Here is a 16,493-nt window from a genome sequence, read left to right on the forward strand (position 1 = left end):
AATACAGTTAGAACTAAACACAAGTTTCTAACACAAATCCTCAAGGGAGACATTAACCTGCATTTTATTTACTTTTGACCATTAGCTCAAACGTGGAATTTTCCTCTCAGGTACTGTGGTACAAATAAACTGACAGCATATACAAATATTAAAAATACATCACTGAACAATAAAGCTGACATCTTTTAAAATGTCAAAGAAAACCCTCAGGATAGCTGTGTGTGCAAAATTCTAACGGGAATATACTACTAGTGTAATTCATCTTTCGAAAGGTGGTTTGAGTCAGAAGTAATACCTTTTTTTCTCTTCTTCAATTTGTGTTCGAAGTTTCTCTTCTACTGGATCAAACTTATTTAGTTCTTCAGAAGGACTGACAACAGCTAGATGAGAAATAAGAAGTGATCATGAGCAAAAGAAGTAACTTCTAATTACAATAAAAGCTATTTTTGAAGAGGTAAGTAGTGAAAGGGGACCTATACTATTTTTCCCCCTCTGGAAATGTGGATTCAAATTCTTTTTAGGCTTTATTTAGTCAAAGAGAGATCAAAATAACTTTAGTGACTTGAATTGAGTTGGTTTGAATTTTACAGTAAAGACTGGAAAAATTACTTTAAATACGAATGAAAATGATTTTGTCAGTCCATTTTAAATGTTTAAACTTGGCATAAAACCAAATGCATTAAACCTGTCAACTTGGGCTACAAGGTAATTAAGACTAGAATAGCAAATTTGTTTGTTGTAAGAAGACACAACAGCAGTTGTATCCTGGTGGCAGGAAACAGAAAAACAGAAAGGAGAGCAAAAGGCATATCCTGAAGAATAAATTATCTTTGATAAGCAATAAAGTCAAACAATTATTATAACTAAGGGAAATACCCTGAAACTGTCTTTGAGAATATTTTTGAGATGAAGGAGAACTTCAGGACACTTCTCCCTAATTCAGCCGAAGAAAACAACATACGATTTTACAATACTACAACATGGCTAGTTCTTATACTGAGAAATGCAAAACAGTCTTTCCATTGCAGGTTATATAAAGTGGGTTAAATTCAGCAGTGAAAGGAAATGTAAAGTTACCTACTAGTATTACAACAGCTTCTATTTCTAGAATGAGTGAGTAGTTTAAGATTTCCAAGAAAACATGTTTAAACTTTTAGACTACATAAAAATGAACGACACAAAAGATTTGCTGTACAATGCAAGCAAGTTTCCATCTTGACTGCTATTTTGCCAAGAAAATAAATTATACATCAACTTGTCATTAGGCCTAAGGAGTGTACCCTAGCTTCAAGGAATGGAATTCTGTCTGGAACAAGAGGGCAGTAATGACCCCTCTCTGCCTGTCAGCACGCCAGCTAAAACCATTAATCTTTTGTTGTAGCGCTCTGCAGCTTAATAAAAATGAAACTGGAAAGCATTTTATTTCATTTAGAGTACTTAGGTCAAGCATGCTAACTCAGACTAAAAGCCAAGGTGACAAAACCTATGCACAATTCCCATTCCAGGCATCTACAGCTTTTGTTGGGCATGCATGTTATAAAAGGATAGAGTGAAGACAAGAGTGTGGTGGAGAGAGTGCCCTCAAAAAAAAAAAATAAAAGAGGTGCAAACCTTGTGACAGAGTGGATGCTAGAACAGTGGCATTATATGCATTATAGCTGAGTGCAATAGATAATAAGAAGGCCTTATGGTCATATAAGAACCATTAAGAAAAGCAGTAAAACTGCCATTGATTTCAGGAGAATCAGGATTTTCTGTGTCAGATTTTGCCCTCGGAAAGAGGGCGTATGAGAGAACATGCAGAGCTACACAGGGAGCGCCAGGAGAGAGAATCACTGCAGAGTTCCTGAGGCTCTGTGTTTGCTCTACCCTTTATGAATACGCAGCATCCAGGTTTGAGAGAAACATGCACTTGTGGAACAAACTGAAATGATTTAAGCAGTTACTGCCTCCCAAGTGAGTCATGTTCACAGACCATGCGAGCGTTCTTGATAGGTTGCCGTGCAAAGGCAGCCAAGCTTACCGGGCTTGGCATCTCCAGCAGCAGTTCAAGGGGACTTCCCCGAGCACACTGGAGTGCATTTGGCCTGTTCACACCATCTGTTACAGTGTCTGAGCTCAGGAGGTGGTAGCTCTAGCTGGAGGAAAATAATGTAGAATGCAGTACACTATGATCTTAAAATGTTAATGCTGTTCCTGAAGTAAATGCTTCCCTACACACAAACGTCAGGAAATTCTGCTAGTCATTACCAAGTCAGGCAGGGCCATAATATTGCAACTTTCCTTCACTGATTTCTTTGGACATTTAGCACTTGGAAAAAAACATTTTTACTCTAGCTTTCAAAGGGCAGCCAAAGTTAGGCAGAATTTATATATAAGAACAACAGGAAAAAAATGTTGATGATGATTACACCCTGTGGAAAGGATGACGTGGTTGCAAATTACCTTCAGAAGAAATAATAAAGCCTTTGTATAAGACAAATACATCTATGATGCACTTCATCAGCCTCAACTTCGAATGCAAGTTCTCTCTAGGAAACGTCTCTCTAGGAATCCACTGGTCATGAAAGCAAAGAAAAGACCATGATCATGGGCAAGATGAGCAGCCGAGGGATTTGTATACGTAAACAGCAGAAAGAGATGCATACAGTGTTGATGCGGCTATGGCAGCAAAACAAATCTAATGTAGCAAATTATGAAAACTTATATATGTACATATATATATATATGTACACCTCAGCATGATCCAGTCATAAAAGCAGAAGATACCAGATTACAATGTCTGGTGAAGTCCCAGAGCTAAGTAAAGTCCCAAGAGACACTTGGGTGCCACTTTATATATTCTCTGATGTTTTCCTACACTGCTGTAGTCTCCATTTCATCTATTTATCAGGCCTACTTATTGCAACAATAGGATTCCCAGCTGAACAATATACTAAAAACTGTAGATGTCTTTGAATCTTCCTACCTTCACATCTACAGATAAATGCAAGGCTCTTCCCTGATGTTCAAAGCAAAGGAGAACTATGGTTTGCCACTGCATTTTCGAACATTTTCATGGGCTGCTTTTTCCACTTTCTGCTCCTACTTCTTTTCTTCTTGTTACCTTTCTTGCATCCCTGCTGTGGCCTCTGCATGCCCCTGTGCTCCTGCTATTTACCCCTCCAACCGTTTCCTCCCATCAGCTCAGGCAGGTTCAGCTACAGCTCAGGCAGGAGGCCGGGCAGAGCTCTATGTATGTCCCCTGTCTAATGCCAAGTTTCTTCAGCAGGCAGGCTTGGTGAGTTAAAATGAGGGACAACTGAGCGAATAGGCATCACAATGTACAGGGCATAATATTTACTCACAAAGCTAAGATAGATACCTCAGAAGAAATACTAAATTTTTTGTTGTCCATAAACAACCAGAAAACATATATTAAAACATCAAGCTATTTTATCTGAATATTACCGTGTATGTACAGAAGAACACGTAACTCAGTCAACTGCAAATTCACAAGACTGGCTTTGGTCCATACATGTGATAAATGTGCAATACATTAAAAAGTGTAGAGATGCTACTGCTAAAATATTATAATATCAGATAGGATTTCTGCAACTGCATGGGAGAAAACAATAGTATCTACTCTGTTGGCTCACTTAGGCCTGAATTTCATTTATCAATTGTCTTGAGTGTCGAGTTCAGCTATAGCCTTTTAATACAGCAGTTAAGCTGAGCAGCCATTCAGCTGATGTGCCTATCACATGCTCTTTTAGCTGGTGCAATTTGATCCTGTCTAATGCAGATCCAGCCTTGGGGCACAGAGGAAGTATGATGTACGTGTTCAGGAAACAGTATCTATGTGTATGCCAGGGGCTTCTGTTGGCAATCTCTACCCACTTCTATACAACAGAACTACTTTAGAATAAGTCTGTAGTGCACTTACGTGGAGTATAAATTTCTCTGTATTAGCATGACTGCGTACAACAGAGAGACAATACTTGGGAACCTTAGATTTTAGAGTCCGTTATTATTTTTAGAGTCTTTTATTAACAGTATGGAGCCATATCATAGAAAGAGTGTGTTTTGACAGCACTACGCTGGACAGCAAAATAGCTAGCAACATTTAGATGCTACATTTAACTGTTTTCTTTCCTTTTCATCTATAACAATCCATTCGGCCAAATGGGGCATGTGAAACTATTGCTACAGGCTGCCTGCTCGTGGAGGAAGGAGGACCCTGCATGAGCAGTCAGTTCATATCCATCACTAAGGGTTCCTTTCTTTCACTGACAAAATTGCAACATGTATTTCAAGTTAAAATGCTTTCATTTTAATGAAAGGACCAATTTTGGAGAAAATCAAGCACTGAATACATCCCACACCACTAAATCATAGAATCATTATGGTTGGAAAAGACCTTTGAGATCAAATGACACAGTATCAGAGTTATATCACCTGCTACCTGGCTTACCTTTTCAAGCATTATGGAAAATATGGATGAAAAGCACTATTTCCAGCACGAGATATCAGCTGTTATCACCTTCACTGCAAGAAGGCAGCAACTTGAAATGCTCTGACAGATTCTTGTCTACAGTCACACAATTTTGCAAGAATTTCTCTGCGATCATGAACTTGGTACTCTGGAGTATACATATATTTCTAGAACTTGATATATCCTAAAGTCAAATTCCTAGGAATTTATTGTCCTCGTGCCTCAACTAACATTATATCCTGCCCTTCAGCTGTGCATTTGCAGTCAAAGTTTTTCATTTTTTCATTAATCTTGTGTTTATCAGCCTAAGTCATTTGAAGAACTTACATTTCCAACTGACTTCAGCATGCAGTTAATATTTTACTACTTTATCAATCAGCTCCACAACTTTTGGCAAGCTTTCTTTCTTCAGTGCTTTCAAAACAGAACATATGCTGTCATTTGAGCTTTCAGAAAAGAGCTATTCTTCCTTCGCTACTTGAGGACAGTTTACAGGGAATGCCCATGTTCTTCTCAATTATTCCTTGGGAAGGCCATGCCTACCTGAGTTTGTCGCTGGGCATTGTGTGTGTACATAAGCAAAGATGGTATGGACAATGAAGCACAGGCCCAGGTGAAGACTGGAAGAATTTGCATTGCGGATTTTAGAGCAAGTTTACCACCATCTTGTAAAAGACTTTCTAAATTTCAGCTAGGTGATCAGGAGCATATGCTGAAATAACCTGCCTCATTTTCAGCGCCTTACATAGTTGGGGTTGGGGGAAGGATTAAAGACATGTATGTTTTATTGATTCTTTTTAATCATTGATTTTAGTGGAAAAAAAAAGTCCATTTGGCAGGCTGCTTTTCTTTGCATCATTGTACTGCTTATTCTTTTACTGGTTTAATTTTGGCTTGAGGTAACTGACTTCCAATGCACACCTGGGAAGTGGAGCTATTTTTTCAGTCTCTTCGAGCCATTTTGGTTAAATACAGACTTACACTTCAACTCCCTTAAGTTTCTTCTTTGAAATTAGTCATCTATATATTTGCTCCTGAAAATACATGGCACATGAAACAAAAGGCATTGCCTTCGTTTCATCTGTACTCCAGCCATGGAACTTTCTGAAACCACTGTGGTTAAAACTTCACGGATGGTTTCCAAATATACAAGTACAATTTACAGAAAAATATGAAGCTTCAAGTTTCATGTGTTCCATACATACCAGTTGATCTAGTGGAATAGCAACGTAGCAGGTCATAGTCAGAAAACCCACACTGATCCAGACTTTTGCCTGCATTTACCAGATGCACTTTAAATGCATTTTATCATTAGATTACAGAAGTTTTTGTTGCATGATTTATCTTGCTCATATCATTAGACAAAGACATACCTGTAATTTGAACTGTCTTTTTCCACCTCTCTTTTCTTCAAAGAACAAAAGAATGGAAAATACTTCTGAAGCTGGAAGCCTATCATAAAATGGAGACATGTGGGCTACCCTGCCACCAGTGTGCAGATGGCATGTGTAATAAAACAGCACCAGAACTTCTGTAATATAGTGTCAAGGTAAGAGCCAAGAATGGCCAAGCATGAAATGGAACAGCTTTAGTGAGAATGAGACATATCTGAAGGTGCTAAAGGTGCATTCATGCTGAGTGTCACATAGTGCATAGCAGAGATAACAAAGTTTAGGACTGCCACATTTTTTTTTTCTGGGAATCCTCAGATAAGCTTATACACAATATTTAGACATATCAGATAAGCTTATACTCAATTCTCAAATCTGAGAAGCCTCAGACTGCCTGTGCATGATGTATCCTCAGTATCCTCAGTAAATCTGGTGCTTGCAGATCACAGTTAGGAGTGAAATGAACACAACTGGTATAAAATATCTTCTACATGCAGTCTACATGAAACATTGGTCCAATCACTTATTTGAAAATGATACAGATGTCTAAACACACATTAATAAGGAGCAATGTCAACTGTTTCTCATGTCCTCTGAGGGAAAAGGCATTGAGTTCAACAAAAATATTCTTATAGTTGCCAGCTGAGTGATACTGGACTGCATATTGAGAAGGAATAATCTTCACATATCCAGAAAGAAAATTAAAACTTATCCACAAGATGGTTTTCTGGAGAAGTATACCAACCTCAGAACATTTGTGTGGTATTATCAGTTATTTCTTGTTTCAATTCATTATTTTTCTTTGATCTTAGACATTCAAGATTCTTGAGTGAAGCAGTAGTGATTTTTTTTTTTCTGGCTATTAGAGAAAAATGTAAAATTGAAAAGTTCTAAATTGTTTTCATAGCTTGTTCTGAAACACAAAGTATCACATAAGTCCTGCTGATAGTCATTCATTCCTTGTCTTATCTGATCACATGTAAAATATTAATTTATCTCGAACACTTACCTTGAGAAAATCCAGGAAAACAAATTTGAGAAGAATTCCATTGGTTGCTTATAGTTAGCCAGACTACAGAATTTTTGTCTGGTACGTGAAGAGTTCTCATGAAAGCAACTTTGACTGATAGAGTCTACCTGCCCACTGGACACAATCTTAAACATACAAAAGAGGAAGATAGCAGCATCTTAGACTCACTCTCAGGTATTTTACAGTGCCAGCTTAGGCCTAGAGTCAGACTGTTCACAGAAGATAGGTTTCTTCCTCACCTCACCTCAAGTTCTGTCTTTGAGTATCACTCTGGAAGGAAGGAACCTTGGGAGTCTGCCTTGTCAAACCTCCCGTTCCAAAAAGGGTGAACATTGAATCAGATCAGGTTTCCTAGGGCTTGGCCAGATATGTCTTGAAAAACTCTATCTTGCTACTTGCTAATGAGCTGAGGGTATCTCTAACTCATAAAGTAATTCACATAGAACTTTATTATTTCAGTGAAACAGAACTGGGTGACTGATACCATTCATAACTGCTAATAGAAATACAACTTAGGTTTTTTTGTTATCAGATAATCTGAAGAAGAGAGAGGAAGCTTAATGGGAACACAGAGTAATCTCTTAATGTTCTCGGATAGTTCAGGACCAAGTTTTTCCCAAAGATCTTGTAAACGGATGCAAAACTCTCCTTGAGGACACAATGAAATTGAAAGCTGCCTCTACAATTTAGCACTATATTTACTAAAAAACGTCTGAAAAGAGGGACTGAAATACATGACAACAAAAAAAACCTATGAAATATCCTAGAAAGACTGAAGAGAAACTTAGGAAAAGACAGGTTTGTATGGACTTGAGGCCTCGTGGACCAGGCTTAAGGAGTGTCTTCTTGTTATAACATACTCCCAAAGTTTTCAACTTCATTCCTACATCGTACTGAAAAAAGAGACCTACCAACAAACCACAGATACTGCAGCAAGGGAATTATTGCTGTCATGTAGTTACTGCTTCAAATGTTTATTTCTTTTTCCTGACTGTGGGAATCTTTACAGAAGAACTTAATACAGACAAAAATAAAAAAAGCTCTGAGTTTTAGTTGTAGACTGCTCAGATTATAAGTAAACAAAAGCATGTGGAAGTGAGAGAATAAGTGTGTTACTGTGTGTAGCTGCAGTTACCAGAGGCCAAAGTCTATGCTCTCTTTTTCCAGGGCAAATCTGGAATGCAATGACTCTAATACACTGCAGTAACAGGAAGCTATAAAGATTCTCTAATCTACTTATACTATGCAGATACTTATATATTTGCTCAAAATTCACTGTCCAACAATATTTCCATTATTTGTTTAAAAAAAAGATTTGGTAACTATTTCTAATAGCATTTATTATGTTACAATAATGGCACAAAAGACTCTTAAAGTGATCTTGATCATTATCTAACTCCTTTTTTTAAAAAGCAGTGGCAACCGTTTTTAAATCTTCAGCTAGTTTTACTATTGATATCTCTGTCTTAATGAAAAATCATGCTTTCTATTAGATACAGTCTTACTCATCTCAGAACTTCTCAGAATTTCCAAAATAAACCACAATGCAAAGTATTTCTGGTTGTTTCTTAACTAAAGGATACATCGGCAAAAGGAAACCCATCAGTGAAGATTGCCTTGATACCACTAGAGGACACTCGAGGAATAAAATCAGTGCCCTGTATGCTGCTTACAGAGGTATCACTTGCGATTCCGAGCAGAAATAACCAGAAAAAATGATCATACTGAATCATTGTGCATATTAAAAATGTTCATTTCTAAGAGAAATTTTTATCTTATTCCTGAAGCAGCCCATATTAACTGCGTTCACTCCTCAGTGTTGCAGAAAGCAGTGTATTTTACAAACAGAAAACTCAGGGATATGTAAAATGCATGAACCAACCCACACTGTTACAGAGAAAGTGCCTTTGGATACCTATTAGCCCTGAGAAGATATTTTTCTCTTGCCACAAAGAAAAAGAAGAAGCAAAAGCAAAAACAAAACAAAATTCTGCACTTCAGGCAGAACTGATTATTTCTCTAAAGGTCTTTATTTAGCCTACATCTAATAAATTCTTAGTGCCAGGAATGATAGCCTTAAATCACTTTTTTTCTAATTTATTTTTGATTAAAGCTATTATTCTCTGTGGACTGCTTTGGGTTTTTGTGGGAAAACACAGACTGCCACTTTTCTCAGCTTCTGTCATTTTGTGATTGAAAACATTTGTGTTTCCTCATTTGAAGGCATTAATATAGATCAAGAATCCATGAACAAAGTTAAATGGTTTCTCAGTTACAAGAAGCAAAGCAGTGAAAGAAACTGAGCTCATTTTATTTAAATATGGATTTATTTAAATAGGAGATTAAGTATAATGCAAACCAACAGTCTGGAAATGCTGTGTGCTTTCCATTCACACAGATCACAGGAGATGAACTAGAAGACATAGTTATTAACTATTAGCTTAGTCAATAGTGTATATATCTATCAAATGCTGGTAGGGTTGCACTGAAAACTTTCATATACTTCTTAAGCAATCTTCAAGCACAAATCAAGGTGGTCCAGCCCTCCTAGTGGCATGGGCTATATTTACCTTGGAGAAGTGGGAGCAGTAGTTCCCAAGTCTACCTGTATACACTGGCACAGTTGTGTCAGAAAACACATCCCTCCCACCATCCAACATGGTAGCTTCTCAGCTTCTCAGAGCACCACAAACAATTGCATTGGAGCAATATTTTCTCTGAAACTGTTCCCCTACACTGTCAGGATTATTTCTATGGTAGTACCCCAGTCAATTACGTAGCACTGTATATCCTGGCTTTATTGAGGGTCTGATAGTACTGTTCTTCCCACCAAAGAAAGATGAAGAAGCAGAGTGAAGCAAACGAAGTGCATAGGAATGTAAAAAAGGAATGGGAACATAGGCAGGAATAAGGTCATAACTGACAGAAATTTCTTTAAAACAGATATGCAATTATGCAATATAGGAAAAGATGACACAAATGAGGCTATAAAGAGAAGAACTATGTGGAGAAAGTTCTCTCCATGCTTAAAACTAAAGTGTGATACAAATACAAATGCAAAATCATCAGAAGTCAAAATCTTTGGTCTCAGGCATTCTTTAAGCTAAATGCTGAGAAGCCTTTTCTAGGATCCAAATGTAGCTGGTGTTTATGACTCACCTAGTCATTTTCTATTTCATGAGGGAGAGGCTTTTTCAAAGGAATTTTACTCAAGGAAAAGAAAAAAAAGTTTGGGAACAACATAAACATAAATTTGTGCTTTGAATAACAGCACAAATATAAAATATTTTTAAAAACTGAATTCTAAGTTCTAGGAAAACAGAGTTTTTAATTAAAAATATTGATAAAACAAGACCTTGATGCTGAAATTGGAAAACAGCTATTTTATAAATAGCTCTACTGAGAAGAGTGGAACTGCAAGGAAAACAGAAGTGATTTTAGATGAATTTGACCCTAAGAAACCTTTCTAGAAGCAGGTTCTCTTTTTCTTTGCATTCACTGAAAGGTGCTGTCATTTCCAGATGTTTTCAGGAGAATCCTAAAAGAAGTAGGCTGTTGGTAGGCCAGGTTTCAAAACATATGTAAAACCAGAAGGAAGGCAGTGAACAAATAGGAAAAATATCTCAGATGGAAAGCTTCAAAACTGCATTTCGACTTAGCTGAGAAAATAACTGCAATTATGTCTGGAGTTGAAAATGCTGATTCACCGAATTCAGACTACCATTTACCTTAATTCAGAAAACACAGTTCAAAATGCACATAAAGAACTTTCTGTGTATGAAGCTTTGTCATGGCCTGTTTGAAGCAGACAGAACAGCCTGTAGAACTCATGGCAGATTTGCTGAACATTCCTGTTGATAGGGGCACATTAGTCAGGGTTATGTTCAAGGGTCCTTCCTAACTTCCAGAGATGACCTAATAAAGGCCTCTACTTGAGAAGTAATCAAATAGGCAAAACAGTTCCATTCTCAGTATGGTTACTGCTGTTGTGGGAAGTTATTTTACAAAACATGCATTTGCCAGCATGAGTGCATCCCCGCAGGAGTGTTTTCTCAAGTATTGTCACAGGATTTTCTTAGGTCAGCATGAGGCTCCACCTTTGGATTCAGTCTTCCCTCAATGTCATGCTAGTTTGATTGTCTGCTTGCAATGATGTTCACTCAGTGCAAACTCAAAATAAGATAATAAAGAAGAAACAGTTCTGATATTCTACTGAAATCCTAACTTAAAGCATCTCAAACTTAATGCATCTTAAAGCATTTTGAATAATGCTCCCTTGGAATCATATAAAATACACATCTTCCTTCTACAATACTAAAGCCCAAAGGAAAGCTTTTCTTTCCATCCTGCCAACCCTTTCGTTCCAGAATTATCCTGGTGACCTAAGGTTTTTGCTCTGTCCGTATTTCAATGCTTTGCAAAAACAAGTGAATAGACTGAGGAAAGAATCACACAGACGGTTCAAGGTGGAAAATGCAGAAATAAATAATGTTGGGGAAAGAAAAACTTGAGAAAAAAGTAGAAAAGATGAGAAATTCAAGAATGGAAAAACACGAAGGCAGGAGGTATTGGGAAAATTTAAGAAGAATATCCACAAAGAAGGTGGAAAGGAAAATAAAGAAAGGCAGAAAGACCATGAGAAGAGAGAAAGAAAAAAAAGGCAACTTTGGGTTCAGTGTTGCCATTTCATGTCACTTCACAGCTTATCTTAATCTGATTTTACTGAAAAAAATGAAGTTATGCACATAATAAAGGTGTTTTTTTTTATCAAAAAGATGTAAGTGACACTGAGATGAGCCCAGGGAATTTTACATTAAATATTCAGTGCTTCTAGTCTATACTGAAAGTCATGGAACATTCCCCTTCCCTCGGTGAAACCTCCTGTCTGTTTGTGTCCTCTTTTTAACTCCCAGCATATGTGCTTTAAAAGAGATAGGAAAGAACAATGGGATAAGCAGTGGAGTTTTCCTTCAATGAGAAATCCACATCTTAAGCATAGCCATGAGGGAAATAGATCATCACTGTTCAAAATCCAACTAAAATAGCTTCCTAAAGAGTTTCAACCATAAAAATGTTTTAAGTTAAGAAATAAAATGGCAGCTGGAAGATGTTAACTTGGTTTCTAATTGAAACAATGGTGTGTTTTATTTCATGTTAGGATTTCAGCAGACTCTTAATTATCCTTTTTACCATGTAGTTTTCATTTAAGATTATCTTGATGACATTCTGGTCATCAAGAAAGATCCTGGGAGACTTGACACCTGTTATTCCTTGGAAGAACTTTCATCTAAATAGGCAGGCAGGCATATAATACTATTCCCCAGCTCACAAAATAAACATTAAGTCAAAATACTGAGACTGTTTGAAGAATGGATAATGAAGGGGGAAAAAGACTGGAAAATATTTTGTGTGGTCCAGAGTTGGTGATGATAAGCAGATAGCAATACTCAATCTACAAGTCAAAACAGATGAGTTGCCTGCTATGGTGTAGAATACTAATTGAATATTTACACTGTGAATGTATAGCTGGTAAAACCACTACTATGTCATTACCTCAGGACATGGGAAAAATAAAAAAAAAAGATGTGTACCTATTTTATGAAAAGCAGCTTTGATAATTATTGAAAAAAATCCAATTTTCTATGTATAATAAAAATCAGTATACTGATAACAGCGGGCCTAGCTGTTATCACGAAGACTGAAACACAAAGAGTACACCATTTCTTTATTTTTTTTTAAACGCTGAATAAGAAATTTTCATAAGCCACATTGTTATCAGTGCAACTTCATAATGTGACCTACAATCAACATATATTTTAACCTGGAGCGCCTTAAGGAAAGAGGCACTCCTCTTTCCTTTCCTCTTTCCACGAATACGACACTGAAGATACCACCTGTAGATTTCCCTTTAGATGATATTGATCAAAACAAAAGGAGCTTGACTCAGGATTTACTGACATGGATAGTATTAATTTTCAGTGCTGATTTTCAAATAAAGAATAACAAGGCTATAAAGCACTAACATCATCAATACAGCTTGAGATGCACATGGCTTAAAAAAAAAAAAAAGGGAAACTTACTCAGCAGTAAATTATTTTCATGACTTTCAGGAGAAACACAAGTTTAAAAATAGCTTTTTTACATCTTCTATAGCCAGATCTAAAAGAAATGACCTGTATACTCCCTTGGAATGAGGAATACTTGGAAGGATGTTGACTGTGGCAGCATAGGCTAACTGGAAGCCAGTTAGCCCATCTAACACGCCCATCTCAGGACAAATCAATGTACAGTTAATGGAAATTCAAATTAGAATCACCAAAAGCACGACAGTCTAAAACTTGGAGAGCTTAGATCTTTCTTTTCCTGTTTTGGTCACCATGAAAGAAAAGCTTTTACATTTTTAGAAGAAACTATACAGCTTTTGCATAATTTCTCTCAACATATAAAATCAGATGTTTTTTGAACCAAATTTCTGGCAAAGTTCACAGAGTTCAAGAGCTTATGGTGTTGACTAATGTAGAAATATTGTATCATAAACCTTTGCAGAGAAATAACCTACCCAGTGAACAAAGTAAAGCCCTGGGTGATATCCCATTGTTCCTATTGTATCTGAAATGTTCTTACCTAAAGCTGCCTTTTGAATGTGCCGCTGGGTTATCTCTCCTTTCAAATGGTCTGTAAAAGACACAAGAATGCAAATAGTTAAGAGTTTTAAAACATCAAAAAATCACTTCCCACCATTTGAAATCTCCCATGCAGTTGACCAACTGAAGAAGTTTTTTTCTTTTCCCATGCACAGGACAGGTGGTTTCCTGATCCCCATCCTTCTCACTCTCACAAATAAACAGAGAGGAATAATTTGGCTTTAAATTTCCTCAAATATAACTCTGCCCAATAAGAAAGATTGAAAACGAAGCTATTTATTGTAAAGCACAGGATAGTCTCCTGTTACTAGATACAAAAGAAATCCAAGTGAGAGAGATGTGCTGAATTGCAAGTGTTCATTCAAACAGACTTATAGACACTAGCAGTGGAAAGGAGTTACTCGGTCACCAGGCCACCTCTTTATCAGGTAAAAAGAGGTTCCATACAGAAGATTTTTTCATGTTTGAGCTGCTTGATTTTAAATATCCCATGTATTAAAGCTACTGCAAATTTCCCTACTTAACAGAACTCGCTGTGAAGATGACACGGGCATTCAGTGATTTTTTTTTTTTTTAATTTAATTCCATTATCTTGTTATTCCTAGTTAGGCTCCCATGCCCCTTATAATTCACCTTTACCCTTCTTCTATTTAATTCTTCCTGAATCCTATGACACTAGTTCAGTACACTAATTTTTTCAAATCATAATTAGATTACAACATGGGAAGCCATTATTCATGGATATTAATAGTACCAAATACAGGAAAACATAACCTTAAATGTGCAACTTCAGCAGTATATGTTTTTTGAGGGAGGCATTATCTATCTCTCCAAATTTTCAAATCAATGCTATTTCTAAGCAGAAGCATGCAAATATTCTTTAGCAAGCTATACCTCTGTATACCAGGGGAAAAAAATATGAAATTCAGTGCCGATTCACTTTTCTCCAGACTGATAATTACTTATGCTCTGTAAGCACCTATTCTGAACTCAAAATATCTGCTTACAAATGAAGACTTGTGGAGTAAGTTAATCAGAACAAATTAAGTCAATAAAAAATGTCAAGTATTTAAATAAAGGAAGAAAATTTTCATATTCACAGGTAATGAGAATCAGAATGCTTTGTGAGTATCAAAATAATATGAAATTTAAACTTCATGGAGAGTTGAGAGAATAGTTTTTAAGCATTTAGTAGCATTTTAGAAGAGGTAATCTAGGTGGGCCCTGCTTAAGCAAGAAGGTTGGACTAGATGATCTTGAGGGATCCCTTCCGATCTCAACCATTCTGTCATTCTGTGATTCTATGCAACATACTATAGCATAACAGCCATACACTAAACTATAACAGCACACTAACACGCAAATTACTGCATGCTTTTGGAAAAAAAAAACCCATTTCTTAGCTATAAAAGAGATATTGCAAATTCCTGTTTTGCTGCACAGTAAGTTTCAGTATTTTTATTTATTTCCATCTAAACTAGTGGCTTCATCTGTTCTTAAAATTATCTGTAAAATCAAGAAAAGCTTTTATCTACTGAGAAATAGATTATCTGAAAGAACTAATCCCTACCCAACCAAAAATATAAACCCTCTGTCTTAGATCTACTAACACTCAACCAAAAAATTTTAGTTAAATAAGTTTCCAATTTCTGTAACTATAGAAAAAAACCTCAATCATTTTTAAGGAAAAAGCTCAGTTAAATAAGTATTTATCACTCATGTCTTTTGTGCTTCGAAAGCTTTGTAGAGCAACTTAGCTGAAGTTAATACTTGATGAAATGTGATCATATCTATCCTTTTTCTTTCTTAAATTCCTTTTTTTGTTATTATGGATGTTTAAATCCTTGTATCCTACTGTATTGCATCACATAGGGTGCTATTATTCACTCTATATTAAGCCATGAGATATGCAACAATTTGTAGTTATTTTGTGATCCAGTTTAACGAACTACCCTTACTTCAGATGTCTCTCAAAGCCACCAAAGTCTCTTCATATCTCCCCTTCTTAAGATTGTGAATTCTGAAGGGCAATACCACAGTATGGTATTAATCCAAAGTCAAATAAAAATGAAGGTTACGTATATGTGGAATTCTCTATCCTGTCAGTACATGGTTTTACTAGTTATTTTTCATATTTAACTTTTCTAGAAACTGATAAGCAGCAATTCAAATGTTTGCATAAATTTCTATCAAGTGGCAATAAGGTCAACTGAACAAAAGCAAGCCAAACAAGTCAATGAAAATGAGACTGAAATGACAGACAACAGCCTGCAGTTAACACTAGTAAATGGAAACAGAGGAATTAAGGGACTGATTTTTAAATGATTTTAGCCAAGATGCTCAACTTCCAGTTACCTAGACTTTATTCTCAGTACAGCTGAGCTAGAGAGCACAGAGGCTGCAGAAGCCCTACTTTCACTGGGTGTTAGGCCAGCCAGGGATGTGTAACAGCTCCAAACATTCCATCTTCCCTTTTTTCTAGCCATTGTATATTGCTGCTCCATCCAACATGCCCTATGATGTTGTAAGAAGTCTCTTCCTTCTTCTTTATGGCAGCTTTATGAAAGAGTAAGAAAGTGGAACAGGAACCACATGTAATCAGAGCTGAATGAAAGAAGACTTCTCCATCTGCTAGAAAAATCAAACCTGGTCTTAATCCTAGAGCAGACAGAGCACTTTTTCTTTCATTGATGAATTGAAGGACAAAGGAGACATTTATTTGATTCAAATAGTCTAAAATGTCTTTCCGGGGCTGCAAAAGTTTAACTTCTCATCATTTAGCAGAAAAACTCTCTGAGGGGAAACTGTAAATGTATTGTATTATAGGAAATGCAGCCAAAACAGGCATTCTGGTTCAGAAGGTGTAACAATATCATTAGACACCTTACTACAGTTTTCTGTGAAGGCTTAGCCAGATATGAGTTAATTGTTCAATTTGTTTTAATCCATTTGAA

The 16,493-nt window shown here is 36.5% G+C and overlaps 1 protein-coding gene across 1 annotated transcript in view; it reads right to left on the bottom strand.

The window, feature by feature from the left end:
• Nucleotides 1–16,493, bottom strand: part of KIF6 (kinesin family member 6) — a 154,857-nt gene that overhangs the window by 13,509 nt on the left and 124,855 nt on the right. Inside the window, exons 16-17 of the mRNA XM_088524309.1 lie at nucleotides 13,520–13,570; nucleotides 296–380 (exon numbers count right to left, since the gene is read on the bottom strand). Coding sequence (XP_088380435.1) covers nucleotides 296–380; nucleotides 13,520–13,570 — 136 coding nt within the window. The remainder of the gene's footprint in view (nucleotides 1–295; nucleotides 381–13,519; nucleotides 13,571–16,493) is intronic.

The sequence above is a fragment of the Tinamus guttatus genome, unplaced genomic scaffold, assembly GCF_059628265.1.
Source record: "Tinamus guttatus ecotype Peru unplaced genomic scaffold, ASM5962826v1 Tinamus_guttatus_pri_ptg000208l, whole genome shotgun sequence".
Taxonomy (NCBI): domain Eukaryota; kingdom Metazoa; phylum Chordata; class Aves; order Tinamiformes; family Tinamidae; genus Tinamus; species Tinamus guttatus.